At 37.2% G+C, this 13,868-nt stretch overlaps 1 protein-coding gene across 9 annotated transcripts in view; it reads left to right on the top strand.

Moving 5' to 3' along the window:
- NBEA (neurobeachin) overlaps positions 1 to 13,868 on the top strand; it is a 514,689-nt gene that overhangs the window by 181,839 nt on the left and 318,982 nt on the right. For 5 of the 9 annotated variants that reach the window (XM_074815840.1, XM_074815843.1, XM_074815842.1 and 2 more), the window contains exons 25-30: positions 1,541 to 1,564; positions 3,972 to 4,152; positions 5,270 to 5,400; positions 6,683 to 6,790; positions 11,679 to 11,847; positions 13,234 to 13,329. In XM_074815840.1, the coding sequence (XP_074671941.1) occupies positions 1,541 to 1,564; positions 3,972 to 4,152; positions 5,270 to 5,400; positions 6,683 to 6,790; positions 11,679 to 11,847; positions 13,234 to 13,329 (709 nt within the window). The remainder of the gene's footprint in view (positions 1 to 1,540; positions 1,565 to 3,971; positions 4,153 to 5,269; positions 5,401 to 6,682; positions 6,791 to 11,678; positions 11,848 to 13,233; positions 13,330 to 13,868) is intronic. The other 4 variants (XM_074815844.1, XM_074815841.1, XM_074815846.1 and 1 more) reach the window with 2 other exon arrangements.

Raw genomic sequence — 13,868 nt, 5'->3', positions numbered from 1 at the left:
GTAAGGAAAAAGGTTTGCAGAAGATGCTTTCTGTTAATAGAAGCTGATTGCCAGAAAAAAAACTTTGTGTACAAGCTAGGAATTTGAAGTAATCATTGCTTACTACAAGCATAGCAGCTGTGACAAGGACTTGAGGACATTGAGTAAGGCAGTAGAAATCTGAGTTGAAATATATGTGACAATTGAGAGTAAATTTCCAGACCCCTTGCAATTAGTTTGTTTCTCAACTTAGTCTGTGAAGTCTACAATTCTAATTCTTGCTTGCAACATTTAAAACAGCAGCTCTCAAATTGTGATCTGAGAGCTGCTGGTGTTATATGAACGGTTGTCTACAAAGCTCAATTAAACATTTAAAGACAGTCTTATTAGGTCTATCTATTAAAAGCCAAGACAAGATATTCTTTTGTATGTACTGTATATAGTGTTAGCATTATCATGTTCATGACTCATGTGATTCCACATGAGGTGCTGTGTGATCTGTTACAATTCTGAGAATCATCGGTGGCACACTGATGTAAAAATTGTCAGCTAGTAACTGAGAGATAATAGCCACAGGTTAATTCTTGAGGTGCATCCATCTAGAAAAGAGGAAAACATGTTTATTTAAAAACTGGTCGAACATGGTGTTTTCTGTTCCAAAAGGAAAGCAAGCAGTTTGTTTCAACTTTTTTTTTCTTTCTGTTAAATTAGGTTTTCCACTATTTAAATGACAAAAATACTGACATACTGTTGAAAATTCAGTTTTTTTCTCTTTTTAAAACATAACCAGTGAAAACTTAAGGATTGGTTCCTAGCCCATTGTGATAAGAGAGAAAGTGCATCTACCTAAAACTAAAACATAAAAATTTAACACCCCTATTTAATTGTGAACATGGGAATTTGAAGACTAACTCAGTCCCAGGGCCTTAGTGAATCTTTGGGTTTTTTTTTTTTCCCTATGGTTCCAAAGTATACAGATATCCACAATGATATTGGTTTAGGTTGAAGAAATCACACCCACAAGTAATACATATATTGACCTATCTTGTATTGCTTCAAAGGAAGGAGCATTATGCATGAAGAACCAGCTTGTTTTTTGTGATTTATATTTGTTTTGTCAAATCATTTTAAACATATTTGCCTCCTCATACAAGGATTAATTACTTTATTACATTTCAGTTGAATAGCTTGTTGTAAAATTCTCATTTTATTTCTGTATAATCAGTGAAAACATTACTTTGGTTTACATTGCTTCAGAAAATTGCTCTATGTACTATATGAAAGATGTACATTGGTTTGGAAGAATCATTGTTTACATGAACTCCATAATAATACAAGATTTACAGTTTTCCTTGTGCATAACTACCTCTTAGAAGTCTTTATTTTCAAATGTTCATCCTGAGCTGAAATGTTTTGCTGTTCTAATTATAAATTAAACAAATGTATAATTCCAAGATACTAATTTGTTTCAATTTTACATTGTATTTTTAGTTAACTTAAATAATTTTCTTTTTCTTTTATTGTTGTGATCTGTTGTCTGTTTTGTCTGTTGCATGTCCAGGGTTCTAAGGTTAGTATTGCTGCTGTAAGTTTCAGTTTTTTGCATTTTCAAAAATACCTTATTTTTGATCATTTAATATTTTGGCTTTTTATTATTATTTTCCTATATCATATAGTAGGATGTGAATAGGAATGTACTGGGTGTAATCATTAATTTTTCCTAACGTGTTTCCCTTGACTAACTTAATGCATTGTTAAGTATGATGCTTACTCAGCTACCGGACTGAATGTAGACAGGTCCGTGAGATGATTTAAGTTATAAATGTGGTTGTCAGTAGAAAAACTCTTTAGGCCCTGAACATGTTAATTGTATGGGAGACTTGTTACTGCTCTTAAAGTATGCTGAGTAGTCATGAAATGGTGATCAGGTCACTTTTTAAAGAATTTTTGAGCTACAGCTATCTAAAGTATTGCTAAAACCTGAAGGCAGCTTGATCAACAATGGAGTTTATTTTAAATGTTATTAGAATATCAGTGTGCTGTATCTAACAGGTAGAACTGATGGTAAGTTTTGCTGTAAAAAACGACACACTTTTTTTTTTTCCATCCAGGAAAATTTTAGGGAGATTTGTGAAAAAAGAGATTTTTTTTTTTTTTCAATTCGAAGTTTGCAAAAATCTTGATAAAATATACTAAAATATTATATAAATTGAATTTATTACATAACTTGCAAACAAAATAAAACAATAGATATTCTGAGAAGGTTTAATACTATGATTTATGCAATACAGTTGAAGCTTGAGAAAAATCAACATCAAGCAGTCAATTGGCTTCTAGCAAGCCTGATGTTATTTCAAGCATGAGTTGGAAGTTCCAGTTTCTATAACCACCTGTGAGTTTTTCTAGCAGACTGTTATGGCTATAGATTTTAGCAAATACATTTTCTTTGGATGAGTGGTTTCAGAAATGATGTTCCAGTCTGTTATAAAAAACCAGCAGCTTATTTTTCCAAAAAGTACGAACACAGCACACACTAAGCAAGGGAGACCTGGCTAAAGAAGATAGTCTGGAAATCATTCTTCTGAGCATTGTCGTTTTACCATTTTTCTGATATTATTGAGCAGATCAGAGAGATGACAGCCTTTCCCAAATCACTCATGTAACCGACATGTTACATCCTTAAGAGAAATTAAATAAAGTGGTGACACATGCCACATTGTATCCAATTTTCAAAATGTTTGATTCCTTTTTGGCACAGTTTTATAATTTTGGATGTAAAATATTCTAAAAAGTGACTCATGAGTGAAGATAGTAATTTTTTAAACTATGGAAATAAAGCATTTTGCATTTTTTTTTAATTTCTTTTTCTTTGGAAGGAAATAGCCTTAAGAGCACAAAACATATTTTGATTTTTTTTATAGATACTTCTTAGCAAATGAATACAAATAAACAAACACAACAGAAGTAATAATTTTCAAAATAACTGAACTCTGTGTTCAGAAGAGCCCTGCAGTCTGAGATCTTGTTGACAATAAGGATCAGCCATCTGTAAACAATTTTTAAAATAGTATTTAGGTATATAAATGTGGTCACAGTCAAGTACTAAATCCTGTTTTCTGTTTTGCCTAGCTCCAGAGGTAAAATCTTTAAACAGGTTTTTTTTTTTTTTTTTTTAATTAAACTTACTGTTTTCTCACTTATCTGCACTGTTAGACACCTGAATGCATTTGAAAACATGACTCTTGACATTTAACTATGTTTTTGGAGAAAAACATGATCCCCATTTAGATTTCAGAAATATTGACCTCATTCAGCTTTTTTCTGTGGATTCCCATTAAGGATAGACCAATACTACATTAGGAAAGAAATGGCCTTTCTTTGGGAAATACGAGCTGCACGCCATGTAACTTGGCACATTTTTGCTTCCTCCCATTGCTGTTGTGAGAGAGTAAACATACTGTCTTCTGATCTCCAGGAGAATTGGACTCTGTGAGGTTCCTATATGGTACAGGCATTCCCAGGGAGAAGCAATTCATGGAAACAGGGCAAAACTGTCTGATTTTTCCCACTCCCCTCCTCACATTTATTTGTATATCTAAAGGAATGTAAAAGCTATACAGACAGTAATTACTTTCATCTGTTACCTGTCAGTTTGCTTAGCCTATGGAAGAATGTAAGAGTATGTTGCACCCTTATATACCATGCATTGTTTTACTATCTGGCCACACTCTGTCTTTATGTAAATGCTGATAACTTTCTCATTTATATTAAACTTTTTTGCGTCTACTACAGCATGTAAATGTAAATAATTTTCTCACTCTTCATGCTGTCTTACTTTAAATTTCACTCACAGTTTATAGTAATAGGGGATTTTTAAATAACTTTTCAATGTATTTGCCATTAAACATAACAATTTAGATTTGTATGTGTATGTGCTGTCTTTATATTTCAGTTGTGTTCAAACTGTTTAATTCAATTATCTCCTTTTAAAGACTGAATTGGAAAATATTGAAGTGACACAAGGAATGTCAGCAGAGACAGCAGTAACTTTTCTCAGCCGTCTGATGGCAATGGTTGATGTACTAGTATTTGCCAGTTCTCTAAATTTTAGTGAGATTGAAGCTGAAAAAAACATGTCTTCTGGAGGTCTAATGCGACAGTGCCTAAGGCTTGGTAAGTCGGCAGACAGTATGTATTAAATAATTACTTACAGATCAACGAGCTACAGATGGATCAAATGGTGACACACGTAGGAAAGGACTTGTACTGACTATGATGTGATAGAATAAAAATCCTGGTTATTATTGATTTGATACAGTTTTAAAGTTGATTCAATTTAGACACAAGAATAAGTTAAAATGACATGTCTGAAATTGTTCTTGTGTATTTCAAGTTGTATGTATTTTCAGGGAGTAAAAATACTAAATATATATAAGTAAATGGAGAATTTTTTTTTTTTCCTTAAAACTACTTTGCTACCTGCATGTGGCAGATCTCCTTATCCAAGTCTCCATGGATTTCAAAGACTACTTATAGTCTATGTAAGATTAGAAGTATGGGATGCATGTGCAGACTCTGTAGACCTTAATGTATGTTGCAACAGTCTGGCACCTCTCTTCACTATTTAGTATTTGCTATATTTAGTTAGAATTAATTTAGGAAATTTAAAAATTTATGAATAATTCAAACTGTTCTGTGCAAACTATATCAATTTATCCTTGCAAGCATTAAATTTTGACTGTCATCTGGCATGACGCTGTTTTGCTAATGTTATGTATGTCCCACATACTTTTTCATCTCTCAAATGATGAATAATTTTTGTACTCAGATTTTGTGCTGTTATTATTCTTATGACTTATTAGGTCATTGATAATTATACTGCTCCTGGTATAAAACTTGTGGTTTATTCTAAATGATCAATTTTCATCAAATTCTAAATTACTGCCTACTATTTTTTTCTATTCTAGCTGTACATAAGTACTTCCAGATTTTAAGTGTTGATAACTGATCAATAACATATGAGAGCTCCAGTCAAGGACTAATAATTTTCAAATTTTAATACAGTGATATAGCAGTTATATAAAACATTTAGTTGTTCAACTAAAGAATGAAATGAGTAAGTCACCATAATGCTTTCTTAGTACCGACAGTCTAATGTGAGAACTATGTTGCATTTCCTATTTGGACATGGTTACTGACATATGAAACTAGATGTACAGCCTGCTGATTGATGTTCTGAATATAATAATGAGAAAATATTCTAATTTGTAGCATTTTCATAACTTCTTAGTTTGTTGTGTGGCTGTGAGGAACTGCTTAGAATGTCGGCAGAGGCAGAGAGAGAGAGTGAACAAGACATCATTAATCAGCAGTAAAACTCAGGAGGCTCTTCAGGGTGTAACTGCGTCAGCAGCGACCAAGGTAACCCAGTCTTCAGTTACCAGCAGCAGTGACAAGTCTGTACCACTGCTTTATAGGATCAGAAAATAATTGTGACTGCCTTCTCAAATATTTGGCAAAATCTTATGTTTTTGCTATTAAGTGGTGTAAAGTAAAAGTATGTGAGGGGATTTATTTGAAACAAGAAGACATTAATGCAGTAGTATGACTTGCATAATTTTAAACAGCTTTTCTTCTCTTGCTTGGTCTACTTCAAAGAGCAAGTCCCCTTACTCACTTCTGTCGTATGTACCTGCACAGCTTTTTTAATCTGTCAGGGCACTTGCAGTTTTGATGAAACTCTGCAATCACATCTTTGTTGGTGGAACATCTGAGTCTGGTAACTTCAACAGACCTTTAAATGCATATTACACATCAGTATTTTCTATCTGATTTTTGGAATAAAACTTGTTTAATATTCAATTACAGGTTAGTTTTTGCAGTTTCATTAATCATTGCTCATCTTTTTTTTACTTGTTTACAGCTTTAAGCCTTTGGGAGTCCTGAAACTAAAATCTCAAAGAATTTAGCACAGTCCATGACTAAAATGCAACACTTTGTATGATGTAAAGGATTTCTTTTTTTGCTACTATATTTTCATTGCTAAATTCTGTGGGTTTTCTTCCCTAAAGGCTTTTTCAGATAGCATTTACAAACTCAGCTCCTTTCACAATATTATTTCATTAAATCTCACAAAAACATTACATTTCTCCACGTTACCACATTCAGTGCAAAGCAAATCAGTACAAGGAGACTTCTAGCTGTTTAGGCATCATTTGTAATACATTATAATTTTTTAAAGGAAGCATACTACTCTATGCTTTTGTAACAATAGCAGTTATTCTCTAAGTAGTCTGTAATAATTCTCAGTAAAATGAATATAAACTGATTTTTAAAAGCATTTCTACTCATAATTTTTAAATTTAACACATGTATTAGAAATAATTTATTGTACTTCTGTGAAACAACTGTAATCTGAAACAACCTTTGTGTGCAAACTACTATCTTAACTCTGGGAAGAGGTACAGTTGTTCTGAGGTACTGGGAAGATGTAACTACTTATATCTAAATAGTATTAAGACAATAATTCAAAGTATTGCTTTATTTCTAGAAACCTGTCTGGGTATTATAATGGAAGTATATTGCTAGTAAAAAAGCATTTAAGATTGATGCAATATTTAAAAAAGGTGTTAAATTAAGGTTCTAACAGAAATGCTGTGATATTTGCGGGGGGGGGGAATATCTCAATACTTTTTGTTTTTAGACTCCCCTTGAAAATGTCCCTGGCAATCTTTCTCCTATAAAAGACCCTGATAGGCTTCTTCAGGATGTTGATATTAATCGGCTACGAGCAGTTGTTTTTCGTGATGTGGTGAGTAATATGTGCTGTAATTCTTCTGCAAGATCATCACTTATATTTTGAAAGAGATTTTGATTGTACTGGAATTAAAAATATCCTTCATATGTTGCACTTCATATATTATCTGCAAACCATCTGCCTGTGGCTTTGTAACTACCAGCCACTTTATGCACGTTAAATCATATTGGTAAGCTATTTGAGACTAGTAGCTAACTGTGTTTAACAGTCAGACCTGATCTTATATTAGTGAAATAATCACAGTCAGAATAAATCAGCTATGGCCTATGTTCGATAAAACTGTATTACTAAAGGTGTCAGCTATTTGTCCAACCAGAGTAGGAGGAAGAATTATTATATGTATTACAGAACTGCACCAAATTGATGTATAAAGACAATTTTTACTTCTGCTAAACATATATGTACATATACTATATATAAATATATACTTTCTTTTCTGATTTGTCTGCAACTGTTTTTAGCATAAAACTTCACTGCAAGGTGTTTTTGAAAGTAGTACAATAGCAGTTATTATTCACAGAATCATAGAGTCATCTAGGTTGGAAAAGACCTTGAAGATCATCTAGTCCAACCATTAACCTAACACTAACCGTTCTCAACTACACCATATCCCTCAGCGCTATGTCAACCCTACTCTTAAAAACCTCCAGCGATGGGGACTCCACCACTGCCCTGGGCAGCCCATTCCAACGCCTAACAACCTGTTCTGTAAAGAAATGCTTCCTAATATCCAGTCTAAACCTTCCCTGGAGCAACTTGAGGCCATCACCTCTTGTCCTACCACTTGTTACTTGGTTAAAGAGACTCATCCCCAGCTCTCTGCAACCTCCTTTCAGGTAGTTGTAGAGGGCCGTGAGGCCTCCCCTCAGCCTCCTCTTCCCTAGACTAAACAACCCCAGTTCCCTCAGCCGCTCCTCGTACGACATGTGCTCCAGACCCTTCACCAGCTTCATTGCCCTTCTCTGGACACGCTCGAGTAATTCAATGTCCTTTTTGTAGTGAGGGGCCCAAAACTGAACACAGTAATTGAGGTGCGGCCTCACCAGTGCTGAGTACAGGGGTAAGATCGCTTCCCTGTCCCTGCTGGCCACGCTATTTCTGATACAAGCCAGGATGCCATTGGCCTTCTTGGCCACCTGGGCACACTGCTGGCTCATGTTCAGCCAGCTGTCAATCAACACCCCCAGGTCCCTCTCTGACTGGCAGCTCTCCAGCCACTCCTCCCCAAGCCTGTAGCGCTGCTGGGGGTTGTTGTGGCCGAAGTGCAGCACCCGGCATTTGGCCTCATTGAAACTCCTACAGTTGGCCTTAGCCCATCGCTCCAGCCTGGCCAGATCTCTCTGCAGAGCCTCCCTACCCTCGAGCAGATCAACACTCCCACCCAACTTGGTATCGTCTGCAAAGTTACTGAGGGTGCATTCGATCCCCTCATCTAGATCATCAATAGAGATATTAAAGAGGAGTGGACCCAAAACTGAGCCCTGGGGGACACCACTCGTGACCGGCCGCCAACCGGATTTAAATCCATTCACAACTCTTTGGGCCCATCCAGCCAGATTTTTACTCAGCGAAGTGTATGCCCATCCAAGCCATGAGCAGAGATTATATATTATTATATATATGCAAATAAATATGAAATCATAGAATGATTGAACTGTTTGAGTTGGAAGGGATCTTAAAGAACATCTAGTTTCAACCCCCTGCCATGGGCAGGGACACCTTGCACTAGATCATGTTGCTCAAAACCCTGTCTGACCTGGCCTTGAACACTTCCAAGGAGGGGGCATCCACAACCTCTCCGGACAACCTGTTACAGTGTCCCAGCAGTCTCACAGTAAAGAATTTCTTCCTGATATCTAATCTAAATCTACCCTCTTTCAGTTTAAAGCCATTACCCCTCATCCTATCGGTATGCTCCCTGATAAAGAGTCCCTCACCATCTTTCCTGTTGACCCCCTTTAAGTACTGGAAGGCCACTATAAGGTCTTCCTGGAGCCTTTTCTTCTCCAGGCTGAACAACGTGAACTCTCTCAGCCTGTCCTTATAGGGAGGTGCTGCAGCCCCCTGATCGTCTTCATGGCCCTCCTCTGGACCTGCTTAAGCAGCTCCATGTCCTTCTTATGCTGGGGGCCCCAGAGGTGGACATAATACTGCAGGTGGGGTCTCAAAAGAGCAGAGTAGATGGGGAGAATCACCTTCCTTGACCTGCTGGCCACTCTTCTCTTGATGCAGCCCAGAATACAGTTGGTTTGCTGGACTGCGTGCACGTTATTGCTGGCTAATAGTTAGTTCTCCATCCACTAATACCCCTAAGTCCTCCTTCACAGGGCTGCTCTCCATCCACTCACTGCCCAGCCTGTATTTGTGTATGGGATTGCCTCAACCCATGTGCAGGACCTTGCACTTGAGCTTGTTGAACTTCATGAGGTTTGCACAGGCCCACCTCTCTTGGGTTCCCTCTTGATGACATCCCTTCCCTCCATTTTGTCAACTGCACCACACAGCTTGGTGTTGCTGGCAAGCTTGCTGAGGGTGCACTCAATCCCACTGTCCATGTCACCGACAAAGATGATAAACAGTGCCAATCCCAGCACTGTCCTCTAAGGAACGTCACTTGTCACTGCTCTCCACTTGCACGTTGAGCCATTGACGATAACTCTCTGAGTGTGACCATACATTCCTTACCCACTGAGCAGTCCCTCCATCAAATCCATGTCTCTCCAACTTAGAGACAAGGATGTCATGCAGCACAGTGTCAAATGCTTTGCACAAGTCCAGGTGGATGATGTGAGTTGCTCTTCCTTTATCCATCAACGCTGTAACCCTGCTGTAGAAGGCCACCAAATTTGTCAGGCACGATTTGCCCTTAGTGAAGCCATGTTGGCTGTCACCAAGAACCTCCATGTGCCTTAGCATATTTTCCAGGAGGCTGCACTTCATGATCTTGCCAGGCACAGAGGAGAGACTGGCTGGCCTGTAGTTCCCTGGGTCTTCCTTTCTTCCCTTTTTAAAAATGGGGATTTTATTTTCCCTTTTCCAGTCTGTGGGAACTTCACTGGACTGCCACAACTTCTCAGTTATGGTGGATAGTGTCTTAGCCACTTCATCTGCCAGTTCCCTCAGGACCTGCGGATGCATCTCATCAGGTCCCATGGACTTGTGCACCTTCAGGATCCTCAGATGGTCTCAAACCTGATCTTCTCCTACAGTGGGTGGTTCTTCATTCTCCCAGTCCCTGCCTTTGCCTTCTGTTTCTTGGGCAGTGTGGCTGGAGCATATGCCGATGAAGACTGAGGCAAATAAGCCGTTGAGTACCATAGCCTTCTCCACATCCCAGGTAACCACATCTCCTGTTTCCTTCCAGAGAGGGCCCACATTTTCCCTAGTCTTCCTTTCATCACTGATACCTACAGAAGCTTTTCTTGTTGCCTTTGACATCCCTGGCCAGATTTAATTCTATCAGAGCTTTGGCCTTCCTAACCTGATCCCTGGCTGCTTGGACAATTTCTCTGTATTCCTCCCAGGCTACCTGTCCTTGCTTCTGCCCTCTGTAGGCTTCCTTTTTGTGTTTGAGCTTGTCCAGGAGCCCCTTTTTCATCCATGCAGGTCTCCTGGCATTCTTACTTGACTACTTCTTTGCTGGGATGCATCACTCCTGAGCTTGGAGGAGGCGATCCTTGTATATCAATCCGCTTTCTTGGGCCTCTCTTCTCTCCAGAGCTTTATCCCATATGATAAGGTTAAACTTCTCCAACCTAAGTTCAAATGGATTGGAGTGAAGACTGGAGTTAGAAATAGCTTTAAGAAGAAGAAAGTAGAACTCGACAGAAAAACAATTTATCTGTCAACATGACCTGATCATCTTGAAAGGGCAAAGTTGAATTTGGATGGAGATCTTGTGTCACCAACTCTTTTCTTAACTGGAGGAGTAGGGAATAGGGGAAATATTGTTTCTGACATTTCTATGAAGTAAGAAGAGGATTTCTAATTATTTTCAGAATTACAAAGACGTGCAGCCAAATTAAGTAACAACTAGAAAACATGGAAAGCAAGCATGGGATTTGTAATAGAAAATGCATACTTGTGGAATTAAGACAAGGTGAAACCGCTGTAGGAGTAGATAGAGGCTGAAGTCTTAATTCTACCATGTTGGATTTTGCACCATAATAATAATAGAAGGTATTTCAGTTGAACTACCGGAATGTAAGCAGAATGATACCTAAACCATAGATGGTACTTGCCATAGAACAGCAGACTACGTGAGGTGGGAGAAAAAGAAGACAGCAAAGTCGTTGTGGTTCTGGCATTTACTTAAATCAGAGTCCTGGAAAACTGGGATTGCTGCTGGCCATCCTGCTGAAGAATCAAAATGTCCAAGCTGGGATTTATTGCTGGAAGAAAAACAATTGTCATATCCCTCCTGCTTTTACTTGTTAGCAAAATCTGTTGTGTCTGCTTATGCATCCAGTGTTAGCTAGAAAAGCATCAGCGAGTTTAGTTTTCCCTCTCAGTGGTAGTACTCCTTACCTTCTTGTGACAGGACGTCTCATCCTTGGGGCAGCAAAAGTCAGTTGCCCTTGCTGTTGGGAAGCCTTGAAAGCACTCTCAGAGCAGTCAGGCCTCTGTTCTGAAAAGCCCACTGACTCCACAGTCCAAGAGATTTGTGAAGTTGCCAAATTACATGTAAAATTCAGTACTTAATACATGCTGTGTGCATAGTACTTGCCTGAGAATACATTAAATCTTCTACATAATCCGTTTGCTACTACGCTAACAGATACATTTCAGAAAGGTATTATTTATTAAGCCTTGTGATGATCTTGTGTGAAAATTCTGTGGAAATGTCCAATATTATAGAACTGTTCCCTTTTCTCCAACACAGGATGACAGCAAACAAGCTCAGTTTTTAGCTTTGGCAGTAGTCTACTTTATTTCTGTTCTGATGGTTTCCAAATACCGTGATATACTAGAACCACAACGAGAAACTGCAAGGTCTGGGAGCCAAGCAGGTAGAAATATCAGACAAGAAATAAATTCACCAACAAGTACAGGTACATTTGTTTTCTTCAAATGTTATTTGATTTTTTTAGAACTGTAATTATTTTACTGCAAAGTATTTTTAGTGAGTAGCTTAAAATCCTAATAAGAAATTATTTGCTACTTTCTTCCTCTGTAATCATTTGATTCTTTAACGTACATTGACATCTTTCAGTTATTCTGTATATTTGCTTATAGGGTATAACTAATTTTCATTTGCATATTGCTTTTTTATGCCTTTTTTTCTTTAATTTTAAAATAATTAAAAAGAAACAGGGTGCCTGATGGAGTTAAAGATGTAAAGTACAAGATAGTTGATCAGCACAACTTTCTGAATCTGTTATTTGTTAGGAAGAACAGATATCTTTAACTCTATACCATGAAATGTATAAACAGCAAACACAGCTGTTTGCCCATGTGAACTCCTTTTGTTTGAGTGAGGAGGTTTGTGAAAGGGTAGTGGAGGACTGAGTACTTTCTTGGGATCCTGCTGTGTTGGTGGCTACATTTAAAAGCCTATGGAAACAGTATAATAAAAAGGAAACATTTCTATTGCCTTCTTTGTCTGAACTGTTCATGAATTTTATTAGTAGTAAGTGGTTTTTACTAGCATGTGTTCTTCAGCCTGAGAGGGAGGGAGTCTGTTAGCTGTCAGAACCTGTCAGAAATTAGAGATCCAAACTTTACTCCACTTTGTTTCAAATATTTTACACTGTCAGTTCAGTAGGTTTTTTCAAGTCAGATTGGATTGATTATAACTGTACCTTCTTTGTTAAAAGAACTGAAAACAGTAACTGAATTTCTCCATGAAGCTATGTATATTTTTCTTCTTGTATTGATTTTTATTTACTTTCTTCATTTATGGAGTTGCTAATTTTCATTCTTCATAGAATTTATCTTCCAATTCATGTCATATTTACATTTAGTCATTAGTTTCTGATTCATCATGATGTTTTAATTTACTACTTACACATAATTTTTAAAGTCCATGTGCTTGTAGGCTTTTCATTTTAAATATACATGAATGTAGTTAGTTATGAGAAGTCATAATTTTTTTGTGCCTCCCTGGTTTTATGTTATGGTTCTGCGCTAAGAAACTGCTAGTTTCAGTGAACAATTTCATCATGATTGTCTTTCCTCTGTGTGTGTGTATATATATCTGTATCTATCTGTGTTTTTTTCCCCATAATTGTTGCTCTTGAAGTGCCCAAATAATAGGTACGCTGTTTCCTATCTCTTGATACAGAACTTGTTTTCTTCCTTTAGAAATGCGTTTTTTCGTTGATAATACCATATGTGCATGTTTCAATGAGATAGGATATCTGTCATGGATCCACAGTGGATCAGGCCACACATGAATACTAGCTGGCTCACATTTGATTCCATGATTTTCTCCACAGTTGTGGTCATACCATCTATCCCTCACCCAAGTTTGAACCATGGATTCCTTGCCAAGTTAATTCCTGAACAGAGCTTTGCCCACTCATTTTACAAAGGTAATATTAACATCATCTCCTAACCTGTTTGGGTGTTCTTATTTAATGTCATGTAATTCAAGAACTAACTGTGATGTAATTGTTTATAAATAAGTATACGCCTCAGGTTACATGGAGATCAGACCTGATGATACCTTTAAAACTTTAACTTCCTGACTACATTTCTCTAGGAAATCTCTTTCCCACTTTTACTACCATTTATTAACTTTACTTATTATGAAATAAAATAAAATAAAAAATAAAAGCAGTCAGGAGGAGGGAATGGATGTAGACAATTTCAAGTGCTTTTGGTTTGTGGTTATTCTGCTACAATATTAGGTCCGTAAAAATAAAATCAGACCTATTTTAAAAATATTGCATACCACCTAAAGTATGGAGTACTTTTGTAGTATTCCCTTTCCCCATATCTTTTCCTGTTCTTTTGCCTTTCTTTCTCGCTTTTTTTTCTTACCTTCTTGATGGTATGTAAACCTCTGATATTGTATGTATTGTGAATTATTTTATGCCTGTTAGTTAATGTGCTGTGCTTTTCTTGAAGA

The sequence above is a fragment of the Strix aluco genome, chromosome 2 (assembly GCF_031877795.1).
Source record: "Strix aluco isolate bStrAlu1 chromosome 2, bStrAlu1.hap1, whole genome shotgun sequence".
Taxonomy (NCBI): domain Eukaryota; kingdom Metazoa; phylum Chordata; class Aves; order Strigiformes; family Strigidae; genus Strix; species Strix aluco.
Note: the sequence above shows the minus strand (reverse complement) of the source record. Positions and strands in the feature narration are given on the sequence as shown.